The 26,141-nt window shown below is 46.7% G+C and overlaps 1 protein-coding gene across 3 annotated transcripts; it reads left to right on the forward strand.

Moving 5' to 3' along the window:
• Positions 1–2,249: 2,249 nt before the first annotated feature.
• VSIG10 (V-set and immunoglobulin domain containing 10) lies at positions 2,250–25,378 on the forward strand. 3 transcript variants are annotated; one of them, XM_053368842.1, is made up of 9 exons: positions 2,250–2,325; positions 5,877–6,167; positions 10,741–11,046; positions 16,256–16,528; positions 16,672–16,965; positions 18,242–18,352; positions 18,979–18,991; positions 20,492–20,625; positions 24,827–25,378. In XM_053368842.1, the coding sequence occupies exons 1-9, from the start codon at positions 2,256–2,258 to the stop codon at positions 24,895–24,897; spliced, it is 1,563 nt and encodes a 520-aa protein (XP_053224817.1). In that variant the 5' UTR covers positions 2,250–2,255; the 3' UTR covers positions 24,898–25,378. The 3 variants fall into 3 exon arrangements, with proteins under 3 accessions (XP_053224817.1, XP_053224818.1, XP_053224816.1); XM_053368841.1 differs by having other exon boundaries at positions 2,256–2,331; positions 5,883–6,167; XM_053368843.1 differs by lacking the exons at positions 18,979–18,991; positions 24,827–25,378 and having other exon boundaries at positions 20,492–20,620.
• Positions 25,379–26,141: the final 763 nt, after the last annotated feature.

Here is a 26,141-nt window from a genome sequence, read left to right on the forward strand (position 1 = left end):
AAACAAAAACAAGTACAATTTCAGATCTTATTTTCTTATACCTTACTTCTCCGACTTCCTCATGCCTCCCTTTTCTGTATTCCAATTTCTAATCTTCCCTTATTTTAATTTTAGTTTAATCTTCCTTATTCTCCTTATCTTATCCATTACTAATAATAACCATTTATTTTCTAGTCCAACATCATTTTAGCTTTCATTAATTTTATAATATTTCTTTAAATAGTCCTTAAATTTTTTCCATTCTTCTTCCGCTGCTTCTCTTCCCTGGTTTCGGATTCTGCTCGTCATTTCTGCCAGACCCATATAGTCAATCACCTTCATCTGCCATTCTTCCAGAGTGGGTAGATCTTGTGTCTTCCAGTACTTCGCAATAAGTATTCTTGCTGCTGTTGTAGCATACATAAAAAAAGTTATATCCGTCTTTAACACCCCTTGGCCGACAATACCCAAGAGAAAGGCCTCTGGTTTCTTAGAGAAGGTATATTTAAATACCTTTTTCAGTTCATTATAGATCATTTCCCAGAATGCTGATGAATTTTCATAGGGACATCTTTTTTTAAAAAAAATCACAAAATGATGTTGGAATGAAGAGAACTGAAGACTGGAAAAATGTGAATCCTAGGAATTGTGGAGTTGGAAGGGACACCAAGGGTCATCTAGTCCAACCCCCTGCAATGCTGAAAGAAACTGAAATCGACAGATTCACGCCTCTTACAAGGCAGCCACAAACTCATCATTCTTAGATGAACCATCACCCCTCCACTTCTCTTTCTCTCTTATATGCACTTGAATTTTGGACCTGCCTTTTGTAAAAAATTATCAAGGTATTTTATTTACTTAAAATTTACCTATTTACTTGAAACCTATTTGCTGTTGTAATGATTACCAGAATAAGTGTTAGTGCAGACGGCTGCAGCATGATAGCTGCCAGGAGTGAGATCAGAGGGCTGTGCCGGTTCACAATCTGCTACCGAGCCAAGTTCAGCTTGTTACTCTTAGCGTAAAAAGCCCTTCAAAACTTGGGACCAGTGTACCTACGAGATCGCCTTAATCTACATATGCCCACTTGACCACTTTGATCTGCAGAAGTGGCCCTGCTACAGGTGCCACATACGGAAGCACCCCTTCTGTATTTGTAAGAACTCAATCATTTGGTGTGGCAGCCCCTACACTTTGGAACTCCCTGCCTCTTGACATCAAGCAGGCGCCTTCGCTGCAGCTCTTTTCCACGCCTGCTAAAAAACATTCCTGTTTAGGCAAGTCTACCCAGATGCTTACAGAGTTGGGGTAATTTTAATCCTTTTTACTATTTTCACTTTTCTATGTTTTAAAAGCAGGGTCGTGTTTCTTAATTGTACTGTTTTATCTTTTGTAAATAGTTTTGAGGTTGTTGTTTTTTCCAATTAAGCGGTGCATAAATTTTATGAGATATAAATAAAAACAAAAGCGTAGCAGTATGTGCACAGGAGCCACCAGCTCCTTCGTCCCTTCCAATAAAATATTTGAGGGGTCCCCCCAGTTGATGGGCATTCTTATTCAAATGCTGTGTGTGTTCCCCATATTGTGATCGATTATGCACGGCGGGGCTGACCCGGGCACCCCAATATTTTATTCAAGTCCGTGCCAGATTACTAAATAGGCAGAATAAACACTGGCCTATGGGCCCCATGACTTTTGGGGGGCCCGTGACAACGGATCAAAATAATATTGATTTGATCTTGAAACTGGTTTATTAAAATTGTTGGTTGGTAAAACCAAAAACGTATTAAGAGATCATTTGCGAGCCCCCCCCCCCAGATTTCGACTGCCTAGGGCCTCCAAGGGGTTTAATCCGGCACTGATTCGAGTTGCCCCCACCCCCTGCGTGTGTGTATTTATGATTTATTTTTTCATCTAATAAATTGCACGGGGTTGGACTAGATGACCCTCAGGTCCCTTCCAGCTCTACGATGCTGGGATCTAATAAACTGCATGCCGCCCTTCACCCGAAGATCGAAGGGGGTTCACGGCATAAAAGCGTCAGGTGAAGCGCACATCGGAGTTCCCCAGGAGCTCCGTCCTTCTCCAGAGCCGACGCTAGGCGGAGAAACGGAGCCGAGCATCGCAGCCTCTAGCAAAGGGGGTCAAGGCCCGGATCCGCCCACGACGGGGCGGGGAAGCCGCCGAAGGTCTCCCCCGCCTCCCTTCTCCGTCCCTCCCCATCGCAGCCTCCGGGGCACCGCCGGGTCGCTTCGGCTGCTGCAGCCGAGGCTGCCATGGCGTGTGGATTGGCCGCCAGACTCCTCTCCTCCTTCTCGTTGCTCCTCTGCTTGGGTCGAGGCATCGCTGCAGGTCGGTATGCGAGGTCCGGGCTTGGGCGCACGTGGGGACGGGGCGATCCGTGTCCCGCCGCGGGGCTTGTTTTGCGCGTTTGCTGGGCGCGCCCGGGGAATGGGAGAGGTGGCTGAAACAAACAGCCCGAGACACCTTCCCTACTTCCGAAGTTACTAGTGGGGTCAGGCGGATAAGTAGGTTCCCCCCTATTAGTAGCCTAATATCCCAGGGCGCTGGTTGCAAAAATGTTAAATACAGCATTAAAACAACTGACATCGCCCCCCCACACTTCAGCTGGTAGCAGATTTAAGGGCAGTGGCCCTTTATTTTTTAAAAATAAAGAAAACTTCCCTCATCTCCCACCCCCACCCCCTAATTTGCAGTTGTAACAGAAGCTAAGAGGAAAAAGAAACAAGAAGATTTATTATGGCAGTCTTTCTGGCAATAGGGCACAAGCTCTGTTCTGGCCCTGCCAACGACCTGGAACGACTTTATAGTTACTTATAACTATATAATAAACCCCGCTTCCTTCTGAAGTGTTCCAAGTGTGATATGCAATCATACAATACATAATTTGATATTGTTGTGTATGCTGATGATTTGTCATCTAGATTGCCCAGGTGGCATGCAGTCAGTTAAAAACAATGATTTGTAAATAAAACAAACAGTGGTACAAATTCACCTAATGCTCAACGCTGGACTGTAGGAACTATCCTTAAACAAAGTAATTGCTTTTTAATCATCATCATCATCATCATCATCATCATCATCATCATCTATCTCAGTCATGCTCCCCTCACCTAGATTCCACCTTCTTTAGTTCATTGCAACCACCAAGTATGTAAGAACATATACAGTCCTGTACTTAAAAGTACTTGCCATTGGATCTAGCAGGACTTCTGCCTCTGAGTAGACTTGGGATTGTGCTGTTTTTTCCTAACCACACTGCCTGCCAAAAATGAAGATAAATAACTGAACAAATTTTATCATATCTCCAGTAGCCTCTGTGTGTGTGTGAGAGGGGGGGGGGAGAGAGTTTAATATCTATATTCTCCATTTCTGCCAAATAATGATCAAGGTAGTTTACAGTAAAAAGGAAAATGCGGTAGGTAAAAATTAAAATTAAAAACCAAAGTTATAACCAACAAACTGACCCAGATCTCTGCAGTAAGGCCAAATTTCTGCCCACGGCACCCCGCATTGATTGACTGTCAAAACACTGGCAATAACTGGCTCCTGTTAATTGGAATCTGTTGGAATTGTTATTGGTCTGTTGTTTTTAACTTTGGGGCTGCTGCTGCTGCTGTTTTTTTTTTTTTTTAAATATTAATAAACAGCAGTGGTTGGAGAGAAAGCCAGATCAGATTTAGGGGGGGACGGGGTAGGATAGGGGGTGAAGCGCTATTGTGCATTAAAACACAATATGAACAACAGTTTAAAAGCACCTTTACAATCACAGAAATACGGTGGGTTCCCCAAATGTACTTCTCTAGTGTCAAAGGGAGGGCTAAAAGGTTGCATCTCCATCATCTTCTGACAGCTGCATAATGAAGGTTCCAGTTGCATCTCTGTGGGGAAGGAGTTCCACAACTCGGGGGACGCCACCAAGAAGGCCCTTATTTAGGCACCAACCCACTCCAAGATTTTGAGGGCGGTCGAACTACCAAGCACCCCCCTCTGCTGATCTTAGCACCGAGAGGGTTTCATAGGTCTTGAAAGACCTACATTGGCTCCCAGTACGTTTCCGAGCACAATTCAAAGTGTTGGTGCTGACCTTTAAAGCCCTAAAAGGCCTCGGTCCAGTATACCTGAAGGAGCGTCTCCACCCCCATCATTCTGCCCGGATGCTGAGGTCCAGTGCCGAGGGCCTTCTGGCGGTTCCCTCATTGCGAGAAGCAAAGCTACAGGGAACCAGGCAGAGGGCCTTCTCGGTAGTGGCGCCCGCCCTGTGGAACGCCCTTCCAGCAGATGTCAAAGCGATAAACAACTACCTGACATTCAGAAGACATCTTAAGGCAGCCCTGTTCAGGGAAGTTTTTAACGTGTGATATTTTACTGTATTTTTGGTTTTTATGGAAGCCGCCCAGAGTGGCTGGGGAGGCCCAGCCAGATGGGCGGGGTATAAATAATAAATTATTATTATTATTATTATTATTATTGTAGGGAAGGGGGTGGTCTTTCAGGTATTTGGGGTCTGAGTCGTGTAGGGCTTTAGGCACTAACATGTGCACCTTGAATTAGGCCTGGGAATGAACTGGCAACCTGCTTTAAAACAGGGGTTATGTGAGATCTCGAAGGAACCCCAGCCAGCAATCTGGCTGCTGTGTTTTGGACCTGCTTAGCTTTACTTTGGAGATGAGTCATCGTCCGCCTGGTCCGCCGCAGCCTTTGAATTCACGTACGCAGCAGGGTGGACGCTTTATAAATGTGAAATGATGGTTTGGCAGTCGTAGGGCAGCAGTCCAAGGAACAGTAATGGGTCTGCTGTGTTGAAAGACGGTGCCAGACAGAAATCGAACAGCAGGATAAATGAATGCCCTGAGATGATTGTGCTGAGGAAGAGAATGGGTGGATGCAAAGTCACGTTTCAGTGGAAACCTTCTCCACCCATAAGAAGTGTCTTGATGGAGAAGACCCAGGAACCATTTTGGCCTGTATCCTGTTCCTCACACTGGCCAAGAAGTCTACAATCTGTGTCTCCTTTGTTGTTTGCCCTCAACACCTTTGTTTGCTTGTTTATTTAGAGCATTTACATCCCACCCTTTAGAGTACATGAAATGACTCCCAGTGTGGCTTACAAAAAACAGTTCCAAGATGGTCCTTGTCTTCAAATTCAGGATCTTCAAGAAAATAAAATAGACACATGGCGCACAAGGGAAAAAGGAAGGGGAGGAAGGAGGATGAAGCCAGCTCAAGCACAAGTTCTTCAAGTTATAGTTCTATAATAATAATAATAATAATAAGAAGAAGAAGAAGAAGAAGAAGAAGAAGAAGTCACCACTCTGGGTGACTTCCAACAAAATATTAAAAATACAATAAAACCTCAAACATTAAAAACTTCCCTAAACAGGGCTGCCTTCAGATGTCTTCTCAAAGTCAGACAGTTGTTTATTTCCTTGACATCTGGTGGGAGGGCACCACCACCGAGAAGGCCCTCTGCTTGGTTTCCTGTAACTTCGCTTCTCACAGTGAGCAAACCGCCAGAAGGCCCTCCGAGCTGGACCTCAGTGTCCAGGCTGAACGATGGAGGTGGAGATGCTCCTTCAGGTATACTGACAGATATAAAGACACCGCTGGACTCCATCCCTCCTCAGCCTCAGCCAGCATGGCCAATGGTCAGGGATGATGTGAGCTGGAGCCCTACAAATCTCTGGAGAGGGCCACAGTCTCCCCTCCCCTCTGGTGTTGCAGCTAACCCTGTCTTGCAAGATGGTAGAGCTGGTTTCTACCTTTTCCTGCTGCTTGAGCTCCTCAGAGGAAACGGTGGCATACAAATGTTGGAAATAAATACGTCACTGCTTTGCATGAATGAATGTAGTGATTTTTCTTTCCCCCTTGGCCACCCACAGGGACGGAGGAGGTGGTGATTGGGGAGGTGGAAGGAAACGTCACCCTTGTGTGCCGGAATGTGTCTCCCCGAGCGGTCAAGGTGGAATGGTTTCATGGGGACCCGGGAAAGATCCCCATCCTCTTCTCGTCGGATGGCAGCCTCCCTTCCGACGCTCGCTTCTCCCTGGTGAGGAACAGCTCCTTCCACATCTCAGGCTTGCGGCTGCAGGACGAAGGCAACTATACCTGCAGAGAGGTCCTGAACGAGACAGACCACAGACACAGGATTCAGTTGCTCGTTGCCAGTAAGTTGATGTCTTCCTTCTTTGCTTGGCTTTTTCTCTTTATTATTTTATAATATTTTTTATTTGATTAAAAAAAAGTAAAAAGTAAATGTACAACAAAATCAATTGCAAATCCGTATACTGTAAAGAGATTGCTCTGAATCTCAATACGTCTTCCCATCCCTTCCATGAGTCCTAATATCAACATTTACAACCGCATATCAATCCGTTATCCACTTTTTTTATCCATCTGAGTTAAAGTTCTTGTCTTCTTGGTTCCTGAGCTTTCCAGTTAATTTTGCCATTTTGGCATAGTCCATCAACTTGGTTTGCCATTCTTCCCTGGTCAGGATTGTTTCTTCGATCAGTCTCTGGGCTAATAACATACATGTGGCTGCTGTCACATACATAAACATACTTTTCTGATCCTTTGGTATCTCAGTAGCTATAATTCCTAATAAAAAAGCTTCAGGTTTTTCAACAAATGCTATTTTAAACATTTTTTTTCATTTCATTATATATCATCTCCCAGAAAGTTTTTACTACATCGCACGACCACCACATATGGTAAAAGGTACCTTCTTTTCTTTACATTTCCAGCAGATGTTTGTGCTTGTTCTGTACGTTTTTGCTAACTTAAAGGTAAAGGTACCCCTGAACGTTAGGTCCAGTCACAGACAACTCTGGGGTTGCACGCTCATCTTCCTCTATAGGCCGAGGGAGCCAGCGTTTGTCCGCAGACAGCTTCCGGGTCATGTGGCCAGTATGACTAAGCCACTTCTGATGAACCAGAGCAGCACACGGAAACACTATTTACCTTCCTGCCGTCTACTTGCACTTAACGTGCTTTCAAACTGCTAGGTGGGCAGGAGCTGGGACTGAACAATGGGAGCTCATCCTGTCGTGGGGATTCGAACTGCCGACCTTCCGATCGGCAAGCCCTAGGCTCTGTGGTTTAACCCACAGCGCCACCCATATGAGTCAAATACCACCTGTACATCATTTTCTTATAATTTTCTTTCAGCGTACAACATGCCGTGAATTTCAAATATGTTTTCCAATTTGCTTGGCGTTTCTTGCTCTTCAGCCAGCTCAGGGGTAGATTGCATGGTGTTCTCCATTTGTTTTTGGATTACAAGTCCCATAATTCCCAACTTGGTTGCGTTAGATCGGGGTGTTGTAGCACAACAAAATCAGGAGGCCGTTGTGTTGACTTACTGAGGCTACATTTCTTCAGGCAGCACTGATTGATTGATTACATTTCTATGCCTCTTTTCATTCAAATGAATGAAAGTGGCTTACAAACAATAAATAACAATAACAAGATGGAACATAACAGGACATCACAACGACAGCATAAATGGAGTGGAATAATTAACAAATCACCAGCAAAACAGTTAACAAAGCGACTAAAAAAACCAAGCTACACATCACAGTTGAAGTAAAATGATATTAACAACATTAATAAATTAGCAACTAAAGAATAAACTAAGCACTGTCAAGTTCATACACACACTCGCCACACGCCCATGACTCATAAACTTTCACTCCATTTATTAAAATACACAGGATGCCTGTGGCAGCAACTCCCTTCTGAATGCTCCTCAGGCTGGAGGTGGGGCAGCCCAAATGAAACCAACCACCCCCTGATGGCAAACACGAGTCTCTCTTCCCTCAGGGTTCTTCCTCTGGGAATAGCTCCTTTTTGAAGGCTCCTGGGGTTGAAGGGTAGGGCAAGGCAGGTGGGGAAAGCCATTACCTGCTAGACAACATGGTTTCTCACCCCTCGGGAGGGGAGAGGGCTCTTGTGCTTGGGTCCTGCTTGAGGTTTTCCTACTGGCATCTGGGGGGGGGGCACCATGAGAAGAGGTTGCTAGATGGACCATTGGCCTGGTCTCACAGGCTCTTCTTGTATTCTTCAAGCAGCTTGCTTGGTTGACCAAATGGTCTTTGTAGTAATATAGGAAGATAGATCAGATGATTTGTTTTTATCAGATTATGTTCGTACAGTGGTACCTCTGGTTGCAAACGGGATCTGTTCTGGAGCAGAACGCAACCCGCGTCTGCGCGTACCACAATTTGCCACTTCTGCGCATGCGCGTGATGTCATTTTGAGCATATGCGCGAGCGGCGAAACCCGGAAGTAACCCTTTCCAGTACTTCCAGGTCGCCGCAACCTGAAAACGCTCAACCTGAAGCGAACGCAACACGAGGTATGACTGTATACACGTTGGAAACCACCCAGAATGGCTGGGGCAACCCAGTCAGATGTGCAGGATACAAACAACAACAACAGCAACAATTTTAATAATTATTATTACTATTACTATTATGATTCCAATGGCCAGCAGCCTCTTTTGCCCAGGAGATGACTAGATTGCTCCAGGAAGGTCTGGTACCCAACCCTTGCAGAACAGATACCCATTACAACTGCACAATGACCTCTCCTCCTCCTCCTTCCTCAGTCCCCCTAGCTGCCACCCCCCTCATGGGAGCTCTGGTATTTTCTTACTAACTGGTTCACCGCCTCCTTACTTCCTGGCTTCCTTCCTTGCACAGCACCCTGTTTGCTTTCGAGGTGTGCTTTGTTGGTCATCCTGAAGCATGAGCGAGCTGAACAGAGGGTGGCACCTTTTTCGTTGCAGGACGTTACAGCTCCGAAAGGCTGCGACCTTGAGGCTGGGGGCCAGCAAGGGGAAGCGTGTCAGTGCAGGCTGGACCGAAGTCCAGATATCTGCCATGCAGGGAGGGACAGGGAGAGGGCTGCTTGCCTTGTTTCCAAAGGCCCTGATGAACCACTGCAGCAAAACTGGAAATTGCTGAACCTTCAGGAATCTTTGCAGATGGAAGCTGGCATCCCCTTTTAGGGCAGAGCGGCTCTTTTGCATGTGGGGTGTTTGTGTGTATCGACCCTCTCCCCACCCCACATATTTCCTTTTTTTCCCCTTCAATTTTTTTATTAGTTTTCACAATATTATAAACAAACAAACAAACACACACACACACACAAGACAAGCAAACGTAAACCATAGCCTTATTGGAAATTACACTTATTAACTTTGTTAAGTGACTTCCTCGCTTCCCCTTGGTTGAATTTCATTGCATGCCCTTTTAACAGTTTTCCAAATCCCAATTCTTATGAAATTTAACTTAAACATTAACATCCTTAAATCTTCACCTTATGGAATTAAACATATTAATTCATCACTTAACATAAATAAAATCCTAAGCCAATTAAGTATCTGCAAGCTATTTTCAGTTAATTTAACTTAACAAATTTAACTAGATAATCATTAAGTTTATTCCACTCTTCCTGATACTCCTCCTCCTTCTGGTCGCGGACTCTTCCGGTTAGGTCGGCTAGCTCCACCCCACATATTTCCAGCTAAAAGGAGCAGGAGTTGGGAGACAGCTGCTTCCTATATTCCTTTGTCTCTAGCCTGCGTGTGGGGCAAACCCCTCCTCCCCGCCTCTCAGCAGCAAAACTCACTGGGGGAGATCAGTGGTGGAACAGCTGCTTGGGATGCCAGCACAGCCAGTTCTGAGGTTGACGGACCAGTGGGTTGACTCTCTGTAAGGCAGCCCCCTATGCTCCTGTTTAATCCTAATTGGAGCCATGAGGACTAGAATCCTGCTTTATTTCTAGGGAAAGCAGAGTGCAAGAGTATCTGCTTGGTCACTGGCATCTGCAGGCAGGGCCCTGGGGAAAGACTTCTGACTGAAACCCTGGACAGCTGCTCCCAGGCGGTGCAGCCAATACTAAGCTTTAAAGGATTAAATCGTGGACGGGAAGGCTATCAATGGCTGCTAGCCACAGTGGCTATGCTCTACCTCCACTGCCTGAGTTGTGGGTTCGAGTCCCGCATTGGGCAAAATATTCCCGCATTGCAGGGGGTTGGACAAGATGACACTCAGGGTCCCTTCCAATTCTATGATTCTATGATTAATTAAGGTATTTGCATTTGTAGCCCGGTGGAGGGAGAGCAAGGTCTGGGTTCAGGACCACGGACAGTGCCCTTTACAGCCAAGGTCAAACATCCAAGGTTTCTCAGAAAAGTCCTGGAGCATCTGGCTGAGTTTTACAAAATTTATTTGCAGATGGTAATATGGACTTGAGAGATAATCCCCTGATAGGATACTTATTGGCAGCTGTAGGTATCTCTTGATAAAGTTCATTCCAGAATAAAGCACTCTGCATTTCCACCAGAAATAGGAAGCTGCCCCCATTGTTCCCACAACCTCTCCAACAATTTGGTGATTTGTTGGAAGCAATATGAGATAGTTAAACAGCTTTTAACAGTATAGTCGTACCTCGGATCCCAAACGCCTTGTGAGTCAAATGTTTTGGCTCCCAAACGCCGCAAACCTGGAAGTGAGTGTTCTGGTTTGCAAACGTTCTTTGTAACCCGAACGTCCAGCGCAGCTTCTGATTGGCTGCAGGAGCTTTCTGAAGCCAATCGGAAGCTGCGCCTTGGTTTCCAAACATTTTGGAAGTCAAACAGACTTCCGGAATGGATTCCATTTGACTTCTGATGTACTGATGTATATCCTTTTTCTTTTTTTAAAATACCTGTCTCTTTCACCTGCTTTCCAGGTGGCCCCACCAAGGTGAATGTCAACATTGGTCCTGCCACGGCGCTACCAAACGGCACCCTCTACGCCCAGAGACACGGGACCCTCAACTTCTCCTGTACCAGCGACTCCCGCCCAACCTCTGCGACCAAATGGGATTTCTCCCAGTCTGGCTCCGGGCAGGAGCCCTTCACGGAAGTCAACAGCTCCCTGAGCTACTTTACCCTCTACAACTTGTCGCCCAGCTTGCAAGGAAATTACTCGTGCTCGGCAACTAACCTGCTCAGCCACCGGCAGCAGACCGTCACCCGTGAACTCCTGATCTACTGTATGTATACTAATAGGAAACGGTTGCATAGGGTCATTGCAGAGTTTTGCCTTAAAAGCACTCAGTACTGTGGCCTGCATCCCATAGAACATGATGGCCCAGCTAAACATTGTGATACATCAATATATCACGATGTCTGAAATAAGGATGGAACTATGTGGAGGCGAACAGAAGGGCCGGGCAATATCTGGTTTTCAGCATTGTGATATATCACCAGGTAAATGTTGTGATATTCTGATACATCACAATGTCTGAAATAAAGATGGAGCTATGTGGAGGCATGGGCTGGCTTGATGGTTTCCCCTACATTGTGATTTTTTGCACAGCGCACACCCACCCACACCATGATTTGTGATCAATGCTTTTTTTTCTGGAAAAACGATGGGAAAACTCACAACAAAGTCAGCTTGTTTGTTGATTTGTTGCAGGCCCCGTCACAGTGTTCCCTGCCCCCCCCTGCAGTGGCTAAATGTAATATGTGATGAATAAATTGAAGCAGAAAATGATCTGGGTTCGAAATGGCTACAACTTTATTGATTACAGATATAGGGTGGATTTCTGGCTCAGGCATTGGGTGTATATCCATTCCAGCTTCCACTCCCCCCCCCCCCCCGGACAAAAAATAATTATTTGATTTTTAAAAGGTTAGGGAACTCAGTTTCCTCCGAGTTCCTGCTCAAAACCCCCTGTTTGCGATACATTGCCAGGTCAAAAACTATGAAACCGATATTACGATATGGACTTGAAACCAGTTTTGGAGGCTATATCGATATATCACCCAGCCCTAGCTGGGAATTGCCCTTTCTTGGAAGCCTGGAGGGTTGCTGCCAGTCTGTACGGGCAATAGGGAAGTCTCCTAGGACAGGAGAAGTGTTTCAATGGCAGGACATCTGCTTTGCATGCAGAAGGTCTTGTGTTCCTCTCCAGGCAGGGCTGGGAGAGAGGCCCTGCCTGATTAGCTACATAAGAACGAATTGCATGTCGATGCAAAATAAGAATGGATAAATATGAAGAATCTGGAACGAATATTTAAGCGATAAGATGGATAGTGGTAGGAAGTAGAGGGAGGAGAGAGAGGTGGGAAAATATTGTTTTAAAAGGTGTAGTCATAGGTATATCAGTGTATCCAAATCTGAATTGTCAAATTATGTTATTACTGTTGTTACGGTTTTTGTTGTACAATGGTAAAGGTAGAGGGACCCCTGACCATTAGGTCCAGTCGTGGCCGACTCTGGGGTTGCAGCGCTCATCTCTCTTTATTGGCCGAGGGAGCCAGAGTACAGCTTCTGGGTCATGTGGCCAGCATGACTAAGCCGCTTCTGGTGAACCAGAGCAGCGCACGGAAACGCCATTTACCTTCCCGCCGGAGCAGTACCTGTTTATCTACTTGCACTTTGATGTGCTTTCAAACTGCTAGGTTGTCAGGAGCAGGGATCGAGCAACGGGAGCTCACCCCATCGCGGGGATTCGAACTGCCAACCTTCTGATCAGCAAGTCCTAGGCTCTGTGGTTTAACCCACAGTGCCACTCGCGTCCCTTTGTACAGTGGTACCTCAGGTTAAAGACGCTTCAGGTTACAGATGATTCAGGTTACAGACACTGCTAACCCAGAAATAGTACCTTGGGTTAAGAACTTTGCTTCAGGATGAGAACAGAGATTGTGCTCTGGCAGCGCAGCGGCAGCAGGAGGCCCCATTAGCTAAAGTGGTACCTCAGGTTAAGATCAGTCTTCCAGAACAAATTAAGTCCTTAACCTGAGGTACCACTGTATGTGTTTTTTGCGGTTGATGTTTGTATCAAAAAATTGATTAAATAAATTAAAAGAGAGGGGGGGGGGCCCTGCCTGGAAAGCTGCTGCCGGTGTCGATGGTACTGAGCTTAGATGAAGCAACGGTCTCGGCATAAGGCAGCTTCCTCTACGCCAGGAAAGAAAGCAGATACTGGACCACTGAGCTCGCCAAGTAAGCTGAGGGCAGCTTCCTATGCACACCCCAGGCCTTCAGTTTAACCACAACACCACCCACCTAACCTCTGAAGGCAGGGTGGCTGCCGTGGGCCCCCCAGTGATGATCTCCGTGGGCTGTCAAGCTCAGCGCCAAAGATGGCATTTTCTCGTATATCCTGATCCTAAACTGCTTAGGCCTTGAAACGGTATTATGAGGGTCCTGAGGGAATGCAGCCCTTGAGGGAACTCTGTTATGAAACAAAAGCATAGGGTGGATGAAAGCAGAGTGAAAAGAGGGTGGGCTTCTGCTTATCTCTCTTTCCATCTCTCTCCCCAACACCCCCTTCTCTCTCTCTCTCTCTCTCTCTCTCTCTCTCTCTCTCTCCTTGACGCCCCTCCTCTCTCATTCTCTCTCTCCCCAACACCCCCTTTTCTCTCTCACTGTTGCTCCCCACCCAGTGCCAGGAAAGGGACAGATTGCTCTTGCTGGAGGTCTTGATGTGGGAAAAACCCCACCTAAAGTCTGTTGCAACCGGGTGCCTTAGTCACCAACAACGTTGAGTGACGCCCGAGGATTCTCTAAAAGCAAAATTTTATTTCTTGCACGAAAGGTTACTGCAAGCGATCAGGGAAGCGACCGGAGACAGAACCCAGATCTCTGTTTACACACAGTTTTGATAGTCGTATAGATTAGACCTGCCAGACACCCAGTGATAAGAGTCTTAACCGCAAAGGCTGATGTTTCCACACTTCATCTAGCTAGGCATTTTTCCTGTTTATACCCCTGTTTTAAAGGTCATGGCCTTAAAATTTTCCTTTACACACACCCCTTGTGGTTTGCACTTTCTCTGTCCCTCAAGCTTGCATGATTTCAGCACGAATACAAGGAGAATATAGTGGAACCTCGGGTTAAGAACTTAATTCATTCTGGAGGTCTGTTCTTAACCTGAAACTGTTCTTAACCTGAGGTACCACTTTAGCTAATGGGGCCTCCCGCTGCTGCTGCACTGCTGCCGTGCGATTTCTGTTCTCATCCTGAAGCAAAGTTCTTAACCCGAGATACTATTTCTGGGTTAGCGGAGTCTGTAACCTGAAGCGTATGTAACCCGAGGTACCAATGTACATGATGATGGTGCCAGCCTGCAACAAGATGGTGTTAGTCCTGCTTCAGCTACAACAAAGATGGAGGTGGTCTTGCTTCAATTACAACAGTCTGAACTGTTCGCTTGCTGAGGGCCATGTGAAATTGGTGGGGTATGGATTGCTCATGCCTGCTTCAGGCCTGAACACCCCAGCTCCCCATGGCCAGCCATGTCTTTACCTGCCCTGCTCCAAAAACATATATAACCTCTAGGGTAGTTGGACATGGCTTGGCCCAAACATTCTGCTGGGCCAAATGGGAAGGCCTAGCGGGCCTAATCAAGCCTGTGGGTTGTAGGTTCCTAACCTCTGCTTCAAGGGACACACTGGTGAAAATTAGGCTTGGGAGAACAGAGAATGAAATGGGGAGGGGACCTTCGTATGTGAACACTAGATTGTTTTGTACATGCACAATGGCCCACAAATAAAAAATCCTCTCAGGCTTATATATAGCTGTACCTTGGTTGCCGAACACCTTGGAACTTGTACGTTTTGGCTCCCGGACGATTGAAAACTGGAAGTGAGTGTTCTGGTTTTTGAACGATTTCTGGAAGCCAAACATCTGGCGTGACTTCCACGGCTTCCGATTGGCTGCAGGATAATAATAATAATAATAATAATAATAATAATAATAATAATAAATTTTTTATTTATATCCCGTCCTCCCTAGCCGAAGCTGGGCTCAGGGCGGCTAACAACAATAAAATAACACAACATTCTAAAATCATTTCATTATAAAATTAATTCAAATTAATCCGCATCTTGGTTTTTGAACAGTTCCGGGAGTCGGACGGACTCTGTTTGAGAACCAAGGTATGACTGTATAGATATAATTTGCGGAAGAGAAGGTGAATGTTTGGTCTCCTTGGCTCTGCCCTTTACCCAGCTTCACCTAGAGAGCCTGCCCTGCCCATCCCTTATTACAATAATGCACACAGGAATCTTATTTGTTTTGCCTGTGGAGCTTTCGTGTTGAAAAACAGGTTCTGGGGCTAAGCCCAGGGAGGAGGCAGCTCAGTTCAGCTCTTTCATTCTGCAGTCTGCCTTATTTCTCAAATGACCTGTCCAACGCCTCTGAAAGTCATTCTGGGTTACTAACATTTTTTAATGGGTTGCAAGAATTAAGAAAAACAATCCTGAACTTTTGCAGGCATCCAGACCTTTTGGGTGGCTCGAGGTTAAATCACATCCTATGCTTCAGACAGATGTGTTTTCATGCTGGATTTTCACTGCATATCTTGGGATTTCAGCTGGGTGCATGCATGTGCTATTTTGTTTTGGAGGTTATTACAAAAACAAAACAAGAAATCGTACCCCAAGTTTTAACAGGCAGTGTTAAGGAGAGAGCTGAATATCTTCAGTTCTGATTTCATGTCAAAATTCTGAGGAAGGTTGCAGAAACAGCAGTGCAGAAAAAATTGAATGGGGGGGGGGACACCAATTGTAAAAAAGCATATTAAACCATTGAATCGTTGTTGTTTTTTTAAAAAATAAAAAATCCACACAGTGTGCTATGGATCATATGTTCTGCTTAAAAAGGTAAAGGTAAAGGGACCCCTGACCATTAGGTCCAGTCGTGACTGACTCTGGGGTTAGGGCGCTCATCTCGCTTTATTTGCCAAGGGAGCCGGCGTACAGCTTCCGGGTCATGTGGCCAACATGACTAAGCCGCTGCTGGCGAACCAGAGCAGGGCACGGAAACGCCATTTACCTTCCCGCTGGAGCGGTACCTATTTATTTACTTGCACTTTGACGTGCTTTTGAACTGCTAGGTTGGCAGGAGCAGGGACCAAGCAACGGGAGCTCACCCTGTTGTGGGGATTCGAACCGCCGACCTTCTGATTGGCAAGTCCTGGGCTCTGTGGTTTAACCCACAGTGCCACCCGCGTCCCTTAGCTGCTTTCCAATGGCCCATCCAGCTCAGTATTGCCTACACTGACTGGCAGCAGCTCTCCAGGGTTTCAGGCAGGGAATCTTTCCCCCCAGCCCTACCTGGAGATGCCACCGGGGATTAAAGCTGTCCTGCAAAGCAGATGCTCTACCGCTGAGCTGCGACCTGTAAGGTTTTAAAGATTGCAGAACACCTCCACCTGTTAATCTTGTGAATTTCTATGCCTTCCTCAGATCCTCCGCCATCACTGCCTCGATGCTGGGCTCAAACCTCCGCGGAAGGCTCTGGAGGGGTGCAGCTCCATTGCAGCTGGACCGGGGGTTACCCACACCCCACGCTTCAATGGACCAATCTGGGGAACCTGAGCCGGGACAGTAACGTGACGGACATTGCAGACACCAATGTGGCCGCTTTGAATGGCTCGCCTCTGCTCTCTGGGAAGGAGTTTGTGTGCCGCGGGATCCACCTATTGCAGCAGACCAGCCAGGCCTGCACCGTGAAGCTGGGTGAGTCAACAGACTGATAAAACCCTATTTTAAAGCCATCCCAAGTTGACCATCACTGCCTCCTGTATTTGCCTTCCTTGCTTTCTCGATACGCTTGTTTCAATCACTCTTTCCCCCCCTGCCTTGTGTTTCCTCTGGTTTAGAGGCCCCTTCGCTTGTGTCCGACCCCATGAGGAGCTGCTTCGTAGGGGGAGCCACCAGGATGACGTGTCAGGCCAGCGCCGGAAACCCCCCTGCCAATATTTCCTGGCTGCGCAACGTCTCCCGGACCCAGACGGAGATCCGTTCCGGCGGGAGGTTTCTGGTCAGCCAAAAGGGGAACGTCTCCACTCTGGTCATCCAGAACTGTTCTCACGGCGCGGACAGCGGTTTGTACATTTGCAAGGTTGAGAACCCCCTGGGGCTGAAGGAGGCGTATGTTTACCTCACTGTGATCGGTAAGCAGATAACCTTTAAAATGGCAGTCCGCTGGTATGCTAAGGAACGAGGCGGGGTGAAGGTTGCGCCAGTAAAGGGGTGGGTGGGAAATGCTTTATTTATTCATTCTTTCTTTTAGAGCATTTGTACCCTGCGCTTTGGACCAGAAGGAGCACAGAGTGTCTTAGGAACAATCAACTAAAACAGTGTTTCCCAAACCTGGATCTCCAGGTGTTTTTGGACTACAACTCCCATCATCCCTAGCTAGCAAGACCAGTGGCCAGGGATGATGGGAGCTGTAGTCCAAAAGCAGCTGGAGACCCAAGTTTGGGAAACCCTGAACTGAAAACAAGGCAGGGCCTCCACAACCACCCATAATACTAGAACTGTGGGCTGTCCAGGGAAGCTCAACATCCAGGGCAGATGAAAGAAACACAGCACATAGTTAAACGGGATATTTGCTCCCACAATGTAGAATGATGGCCTCCAACTTGGATGGTTTTTAATTAGGCACATTCACGATGGAGAAGGCTGCCAATGGCCATGTTCTGCCTCCACGGTTGGAGGCAGGCAGTTTGCCCCTGGATACCAGCTGCCGGGAATCACAAGTGGGGAAGAATGTTATTTCTCTCAGGTCCTGTTTGTGGGTTGGCCATTGTGAGAACAGGACGGTGCACTAGGTGGGCCTTGGGCCTAATCCAGCAGGTCACTTCTTAAGAAGTCTTCTTGGCGGTTTTTGTTTCTTAAAAAAGTCTAGAACCTGAGAAGTAATACGAGTTCTGAGGAAAGGCAACGTGGTACTACTGAATGTTGGAAAGGGATAAGATAAAGGGAGACAATAATAATAAATAATAATAATTTTATTACTTATACCCTGTCCATCTGGCTTGGTTGCCCCAGGAGAGAATAAACTCTGCCCCATTTGGGTAAATAAACTCTGCCTCATTGGCCCATGAGGTTGAAATCAGAGGTGAAAGGAGCAGCATTTTGGAAGCTGCTTTGTGCTGCTCCTTTCAATTATTATTATTATTATTGACAAGGATTGATTGATTATATTGGTATTAATAATGTTATCAATAATAATTACCGCCTGTTTATTTCTCCAGAGTTTTCTATTTTTTTAAAAAAAAAATCTTAACACTCCTGTGGTATTTGCCGTTGGGTTGCTGTGTAAGCATCCCAGAGACATTTAATTGACAGTGAGTTATTTATTTTAAATGAAGATGTTAAATAGGCCAGAACTGCTATTTCACTGCTTTTCTTCCCACCCTCCCCAAACCATTCCTCCTGCCACAGAGCCAGTGAACATCGCAGGCATAGTGGGTGCAATTGTGGTCCTTTTGCTGCTGGGTGTTCTAGTCCTCTCTGGAGTCCTCTTATATGCTGGACCCCGTTGGTGCCCAAAAGGTAAGAAACAGATAGCTCTAATAACCCTTCCAGGTGACAAAAAATTTAAAAAAAACCCAAACTATGAAAATTGCAACTCCCATAATCCCTGACCATTGGCCATGCTGGCAGGGGCTGATGGGAATTGTAACTCAACAACATCTGGAGGGTCACAGGTGCCCCCCCTCCTGGGCTAAAACTTGCTACAGGGGTATTTGAACAGTATGCAGGCACCTTTTAGTGGTGAAGTGGAGAGCAGTCAAAGATGTGGCCTTTTCAGTGATGGCACCCCAGTTTATGAAACTCCACTTAAGGCAGGATTGAAATCTGCGCAATGAATCTCTTCATTCCAGTACCAAAATCTGGGCTCTCTATTTAATTTTATATGATACCCAGTCGGCGGCTTTCAGCACACATGTGCATATACAAGAAAAAGATTTAACAAAAGCCACCGTATCTCCTGTGATTTGGGTTTTCTCAGATTGGGCCAGAATTGTAGAAACACCACAAGTTTAATGTAGCGAAACACAAGCTCTATGCCCTTCGACATACATCAGATGCATATTGTACATTCTGAGCAAGTGCATGTTTACCCATTGATCTCAAACTGTCTCCTCTTCTTTCTTTTCTCTCTCTCTCTTTTCCAGCCAACATGCTCAGGTGAGTGTCTCCTTAAGTGGACAAGTCCTAACCAGTGTCGCTTGTTTTGTATGCAGAAAATCCCAAGTTCAGTCCCTGGCTTCTCTTAATTAGAACAGTGATGGGGAACTATTTTTTCACAGTGGGGCACATTCCCTTCTTGGCAACCACCTAGGGGCTGCATACCAGCAGTGGGCAAGGTCAGAGGCAAATTGGGCAGAGTATGTGAAGCTGCCCAGATGGTTGGCACATCCGGCCCTGCACTGTCTGCACCAGGGATGGGGAACCACGTTGGGAGGGGCAAGGGACAAAAGTGGACGGAACAGGAAACATACATTTTGCCTCTCTATAGTAAGCTAGTGCAGTCGTACCTTGGATCCCGAACGCCTTGGTACTCGTACGTTTTAGCTCCTGAGCACTGCAAACCCTGAAGTGAGTGTTCCAGTTTGCGAACGTTCTTTGGAACCAGAATGTCCGACGGGGCTTCCGATTGGCTGCAGGAGCTTCCTGCAGCCAATCGGAAGCCGTGCTTTGGTTTCCGAATGTTTTGGAAGTCGAATGGACTTCCGGAATGGATTCTGTTTGACTTCTGAGGTACCACTGTATCTGCATCCAAAACCACCTCTCTATCCTCCACCCAGCAAGCAAGAGGTACTGTGGGAGATTAAGCCCACATTCAAGCCAGGCAGAAGCCCTTGAAGCTGTGAGCCAGGGATGTAGCTGGGGAAAGTCCCGAGGGCCAATTGAGAGGCCTGGGAGGCTGCATTCAGCCCCAGGGTCTGAGGTTCACCAGCACTGAGTTAAAATAGTTGGGTAGCAGGCTGTGGCAAGGACCTTTCACTGCTTGAGCGCCAGGAGAGCTGCTGCTAGTTGGAGTCACAAATGGACAAGTGAGCAGCTGACATGCCTGGAGTGTTTTTTGGTGGCCAGGTCTACCCATTGAATCATGTGGGGGTTCTCCCAACTCTCTCCCAGAACAGATTCAGAGGAGACTTGGGGAAGGGGAGAAATCTCCATTGCGCTAGCCAGAGTCCTTGCAATGGCTTCTGCTAACACATGGACTTTTTTCAGTGGTCTGGTCTACCTGGTGAAATGCTTTATTCAACAGAGGCATCTGTGCTGATGGGGAAAAAACCTCTACCAAGATCCCCACCCCCAAGTTGTAATATAGCTGCATATCAACCCCAGCAGAGGCAGATTTAGGGGCATGCAACTGGTTTGGTCACACTGGGTGCAGAGCCTCGGGGTGGCATAGGGGCCACTGCAGCTATCACGCAGAATGGAGGGTGAGAGGCAGGGGTGCTGAATTTTGGCATTCGCATAGGCACCGTTGAAATCTGAAACCCCAAGGTCTGCCACCGACCCCAGTCCATTTCCTTCTGCTGCGAGGGATAAACCCTGTTCACAGATGCAGTTGAGAGGGCAGACGGCGTAAAATTCCTTGCCTGTTGAAGAGGAGGAGGCGGCAGGGAAAGTCCCGCTGACTGTTCTTTAAACTTTCCGTCCTTCTGACCACTGTAGGAATCGAGATGCAAGTGATATCCTTGTGCTGATGGATTCGGAGGAAGAGGATCCGCTGTCGGAAGCAGCCGGGGAGCCCACTTCAGATCAGGGGGTTGCCCTGGCTAATGGAGGGTCTGCCACACCTCACCAAAGTAAGCTGTGAACCTTTGCTTAATTTCTTTATTAGCAGACCATTACAGAATTTTATGGCGATTGACAATTATGCCCAGTAGATAACATTAATAAAAATGCACAGTAATGCAGCTAAAAACCACAGAATTAGAATTCTAGACAATAAGCAATTAATAATAATAATAATAATAATAATAATAATAATAATAATAATAATTTATACCCCGCCCATCTGGCTGAGTTTCCCCAGCCACTCTGGGCGGCTTCCAATCAAGTGTTAAAAACAATACAGCATTAAATATTAAAAACTTCCCTAAACAGGGCTGCCTTCAGATGCTGTCTGTCTCTGGGCATCTGTCTGCCTTGAGAGTCAAAGGGGTGGCCCTCGGGGGGTGAAGTCGAACCGCTGTGTTAGCAGCACCAAAGTGACCACCCCGGGGCGCAAGAAGGTCTTGGTCTCGCTGATGCAATCCAAAGGAAAGCAGAGCAATGCGTTTGGCACCAGCTTGGCTGCAGGAGTTGCCGGAAGGAGGCGTACAAGGTGCCACCCAACCATCTTAGGGACTCTGCTCCAGATTTGTGTAGGGTTTACTCTTTAGCCTTTTCTTCTCCCAAAGGAGTCCCGCAAGGCAGCGGAGGTTTAGAATCAGTGTCTTCCTTCTCCTAGATGGGCTCGCTTCCCAAGTTGACGAGCCCCGTCTGCCCCTCACTTTCCACTACGTGCAGAAACCACCTTCTGGACCATTGGACCCACTATTGGTCTCTCACGCTCAATCTGCCAGAGCCTGTCTTCCCATACAGGGAAGCACATGCATGTGTGTATGTGTATATGTGTGTATGCGCACGCACACATACAGTATATATTGTCCAAATTCACCAACTGCTTAAAAGAGATGGCAGGCTTTCATTTACCTTCTTCGGGATTAAAATACCAAACAGGTATAATGCAAAAAAATTGAGTGGCAGGTCACACAGGTGGTGTTCAGCCAGGCAGGTTAAACTAACAAGATATTTATAGTAACTGGGAGGGGGATCTGGCAACCAGCCAGCCCAATCACGTGTTCCTAATTAAAAGGCCCAGTTGACAACACCTGCCTCTGCTGAGAAATCAATTCAACACACACACACACGGCAATCATAAGAGGTCTAATAAGCACAGCTATAACCAAAAACTTTGCCACTTGCTCTGTGTCAAGCTTGTTGGAATCCTGTAGCAAAATGATCATTAGGGTCTCAGAGGTGCAGCCGGGGTGGGGCTGTGTAATGGGATATATAAATGGTTTTAAACCAGGGTGGAAAAAATCAATGATCTTTTTTTTAATCAGATTTTTAAAATTGAAATTGGATTATTTTGATTTAAATCGGAATTTTTTTATTTAAATCAGATTTGTAAAATAAAATGCTTTTGGTGGAAAAATCTTTCCAAATATAATTTTCGGTTTAAGTTACATTATAGTCCAAAGGCTATTCATCAGGAAATAAGGATTTGTTTTAAGTTTTTCATATGTGCTAACACTCAGTCTGTATTTTTTTTAAAAAACCACAACAACTTTTAACTACCGTATTTTTCGTCCTATAGGGCGCACCGGCCCATAGGATGCACCTCCTTTTTTTGGGGGGGGGAATGAATACAAAAAATTTATTTCCCCCCCCCCCAGCCGCGGCTGCTGCCTCAAGCCTTGCGCACACCTGCCCGAAGAACGGGGCGCCCTCCGGAGGGCTCCTCGGGCTGCAGGCTGCCGCCCCAAGCCTTGCGCTGACTTAAATCCAGTCTTACTGACTAGTAAAAATGTGTGGAGTATAAATAGTAAATTTGTCATTATGGGATGGGATGTGTCTATTTTCACTGGAGAAATGTTGGAGGGTATGAGAGAAAGTCTTTCTATATATTTAGGAATAGTTAACCACTCCCAGAATAGCATTACAAGGGAGGCATGGTCACCCCAGTGCATGATGGGTAGATAATTCCAGTGCAGTCCCCTGAAGCTCTTGGAAATCTGTAACCAAAAGCATCTGTTTATTAACAATCTCTTCAGATCCATGGTTCACAATTATGAGGGTGGTAGACCTGCTGAGGTAACTGTGAACCTTCACAGCCTGAGTCATGCCTTTAGTGGGCTGCTATGTGCTGTTTTTGCCATCGCTGCCTCTAGTAGTATTCCGCATCATAGTTAAAACATGCAGTAAAACTTACAGCGATGGCGTGACTCTGGAAAAGGATTGAGAAATAGCAATCAACCTTATTGCGGTTGCAAAGAGCATGATAGCTAAAAATTGGAGGGAGAAAAGTTTATCTCCTACTGTACGTAAATGGTTTTGGGGGGGAAAAGGTCTATAGTAACAAAGATTGTTGTTGTCGTCGTTGTTTAGTCGTTTAGTCGTGTCCGACTCTTTGTGACCCCATGGACCAGAGCACGCCAGGCACTCCTGTCTTTCACTGCCTCCCGCAGTTTGGTCAAACTCATGCTGGTAGCTTTGAGAACACTGTCTAACCACCTCATTCTCTGTCGTCCCCTTCTCCTTGTGCCCTTAATCTTTCCCAACATCAGGGTCTTTTCCAGGGAGTTTTCTTTTCTCATGAGGTGGCCAAAGTATTGGAGCCTCAGCTTCAGGATCTGTCCTTTCAGTGAGCACCCAGGGCTGATTTTTTAAAGAATGGATAGGTTTGATCTTCTTGCAGTCCATGGGACTCTCAAGAGTCTCCTCCAGCACCCATAATTCAAAAGCATCAATTCTTCGGCGATCAGCCTTCTTTATGGTCCAGCTCTCACTTCCATACATCACTACCGGGAAAACCATAGCTTTAACTATATGGACCTTTGTTGGCAAGGTGATGTCTCTGCTTTTTAAGATGCTGTCTAGGTTTGTCATTGCTTTTCTCCCAAGAAGCAGGCGTCTTTTAATTTCGTGACTGCTGTCACCTTCTGCAGTGATCATGGAGCCAAAGAAAGTAAAATCTCTCACTGCCTCATTTCTTCCCCTTCTATTTGCCAGGAGGTGATGGGCCCAGTGGCCATGATCTTAGTTTTTTTAAAATTAAGTTTAGCTTAATTAAGTTAATTAAGATTAAGTTAACTTAATTATAAATGAATACATATAACCCAGAGATATTCAACCTTTTTGATTCCATGGCTCCCTTGACAAACTGCATTCTTTCTGTGACACCCCTGTGGGGCTCAGGAGCCCAGTTATGTCACCCCTTGCCTGCAGAGCTGGCAGCCTCTCACCCTTTTCCGAACACCCTCCCTTGTGGAGCGTTCCCTCAGCCTCCTCTCCTCTCCCCTCTCCTTGGGAGTCCTCTGGGCAGCTCTTGCTGCCACCCCTGGTCTCTGAGCTTCCTCCCCCTGCCCCAAAGAGAGGTGCCTCCTCACACTGCCCCACAGGGGTCTGGGAAGAGGATGCCCCCAGCCTTAATGGTCCAATGGAGACAGATCAAAGGTGAACATGAGGCCAGCAGCTTACCTTGGAAGGCAGCAGTGGCAACAGTGGGTGCTGCCAGCCAGCATGGTGGAAAGGCTCTCCTTCAGTATCGGGTACTCAGCTCCCAGGCAGGCCCTGCACACAGCAATCACAAGGAAGTCTAGAACAGTCCCTGCCTGGCCTCCCACTTGTCTGTTCATTCCCAACAACAAGGGCTGGTGGACTGGCTGGCTGGGCTTCCTCACCCATTTGCTTGCTTATTCTGAGGCCGCCTCAGATCCTGGCAACCAGCACCTCCAACCAGCCCCAGAAGCACCATTCGCCTGTGGAGCTTGTAGCCAGGGCTGCTGCAACAAACAGCTGTGCAAGCCTTTGGGAGGCAGAGATGTGAGAGGGCATCAGAGGAGGGAGCGAAGGAAAGAGGGACAGAGACCAGTGTTGCCCATGGCACCCATGGCCATCATTCAAGGCACCCAGGGTGCCATGGCACCCTGGTTGAAAACCACTGATATAACCTAATAGGTTTTGGGGGGGAAATGGGCATTTTTTGTAATGTTTTGTAGTACAGTAAGTCTAACGATGTTTGTGCTGCTTTCAACTTGTTTTAATGGGGTGATTATTTCTTTAATGGTGTTTTGGTTTATTTTATGGAATCTAAATTAAATTTACTTATTTTAAAAAAAGCCAGCATGAAGTAAACTGATCCTATGAAAACAACCCAGCCATTAAAACAGGAAGCTTGGGGCAAGAGCTGAAGGTGATGTGCTGGTGCAATTTTGACTCCCTTGTGCTTTGTTTCAGGCCCCCAGGCAGACGTGCCTAGTGAAAGTTCCCTGGAGGACACCAACAGTGAAACCAGGTCCAAAATGTAGAGGGAGCTCTCTTCATCGTTGCCTTTCCGTGTGTGCTAGGAACCAAAGCTTCACCGCAGTGTAACTCTGCTCTGATCCTGACCGGGGAGAAGGAAGGAGTTCACTCGGTAGCCAGATCATTCTCAGAGGCCTTCTTCATCCTGTCTTGATCATGCCCTTCCACATTTTTCATAATTCTCCCGCCTGCTCTTTCTTCCCCCCTCTGCCGTCCCTTAAAGAAAAAAAGACTGAGCTTGAAACTTCATGGCAGCGATACAGGAAATGTGCAGGGAGGGGGCAGGAGCAGGGCAGTTTCCTTCCTTAGGAGCAAGAGGGAAAGATCCAGGCTGTGTTAGGAAGGAGCTTCGCTGGGCAAGAGATCCTCCAGGGCAGCTTGAAGGGCTGGAGGGAAGGGGTTGTCTTGAACCCAGTTCCGTTTGCCCAGCTTGGCATGAAAATGAATTGGGTTCTTCTGATCCTTGTCCATGACTATGGGCAGGATTCTTGCCCAAGAGATGAGCCTAGAGGTCCCTTTGAGCTCTACAATTCTGTGATTCATTGGCTTGCGTATTTCCAGCAAAGTGGAGGCAGCTGGCACAATGATGCTTCCTCTGTGGCCTTAAGCAAGCTGAATGTACCCCTCTTAACCCCTTCTGTTCTGGGATTCTCTTTTGGGAAGGGCTTGTAGCTCAGGGACTAGAGGATCTGCCTTGCATGCAGGAGGTCCCTGGTTCGTCCCTGGCATCTCCAGTTGGGACTGGAATAAGACTCCCTGTCTGGAGAGCTGCCAGTCAGTGTAGGCAATACTGAGGTCGATGGACAAATGGCTGTTTTTCTGTGTCTTTTAGAGAAAGAGCTGTAGCTCAGTGGAAGAGCATGCAGCAGGCCCCTGGCTCAATCACAAACGGCATCTCCATGTAGCTAAGAGAGACTAAATCCTGGAGAGCCACTGCTGGTCTGTTTAGGCATGATTCTGCATAAGGCTGCCTCCTGTGTGGGGTTGTCAGCAGTAAATGAATTTCAAGTTTAGGGGCAATGTAAACCTGAAAAGGTACCAGGCTGCTGTGAGCTGCTGAGTGGTACAATAAAGCAAGCCCTATGAAGAAAGAATGAAGTCTGTAGGCTTCTCAGATCTCCTTTGTAGAATCCTAAGATCCTAAAGCATTCGATGCCCTGGTCTAAAAACACTAGATGGGAATCTTATTTATGTCTTTCAGACAAAATCGGGGGATGTCGTGAATCTGGGTTATGCCAGTGGAGGCCTT

The sequence above is a fragment of the Podarcis raffonei genome, chromosome 16, assembly GCF_027172205.1.
Source record: "Podarcis raffonei isolate rPodRaf1 chromosome 16, rPodRaf1.pri, whole genome shotgun sequence".
Classification (NCBI taxonomy): Eukaryota; Metazoa; Chordata; class Lepidosauria; order Squamata; family Lacertidae; genus Podarcis; species Podarcis raffonei.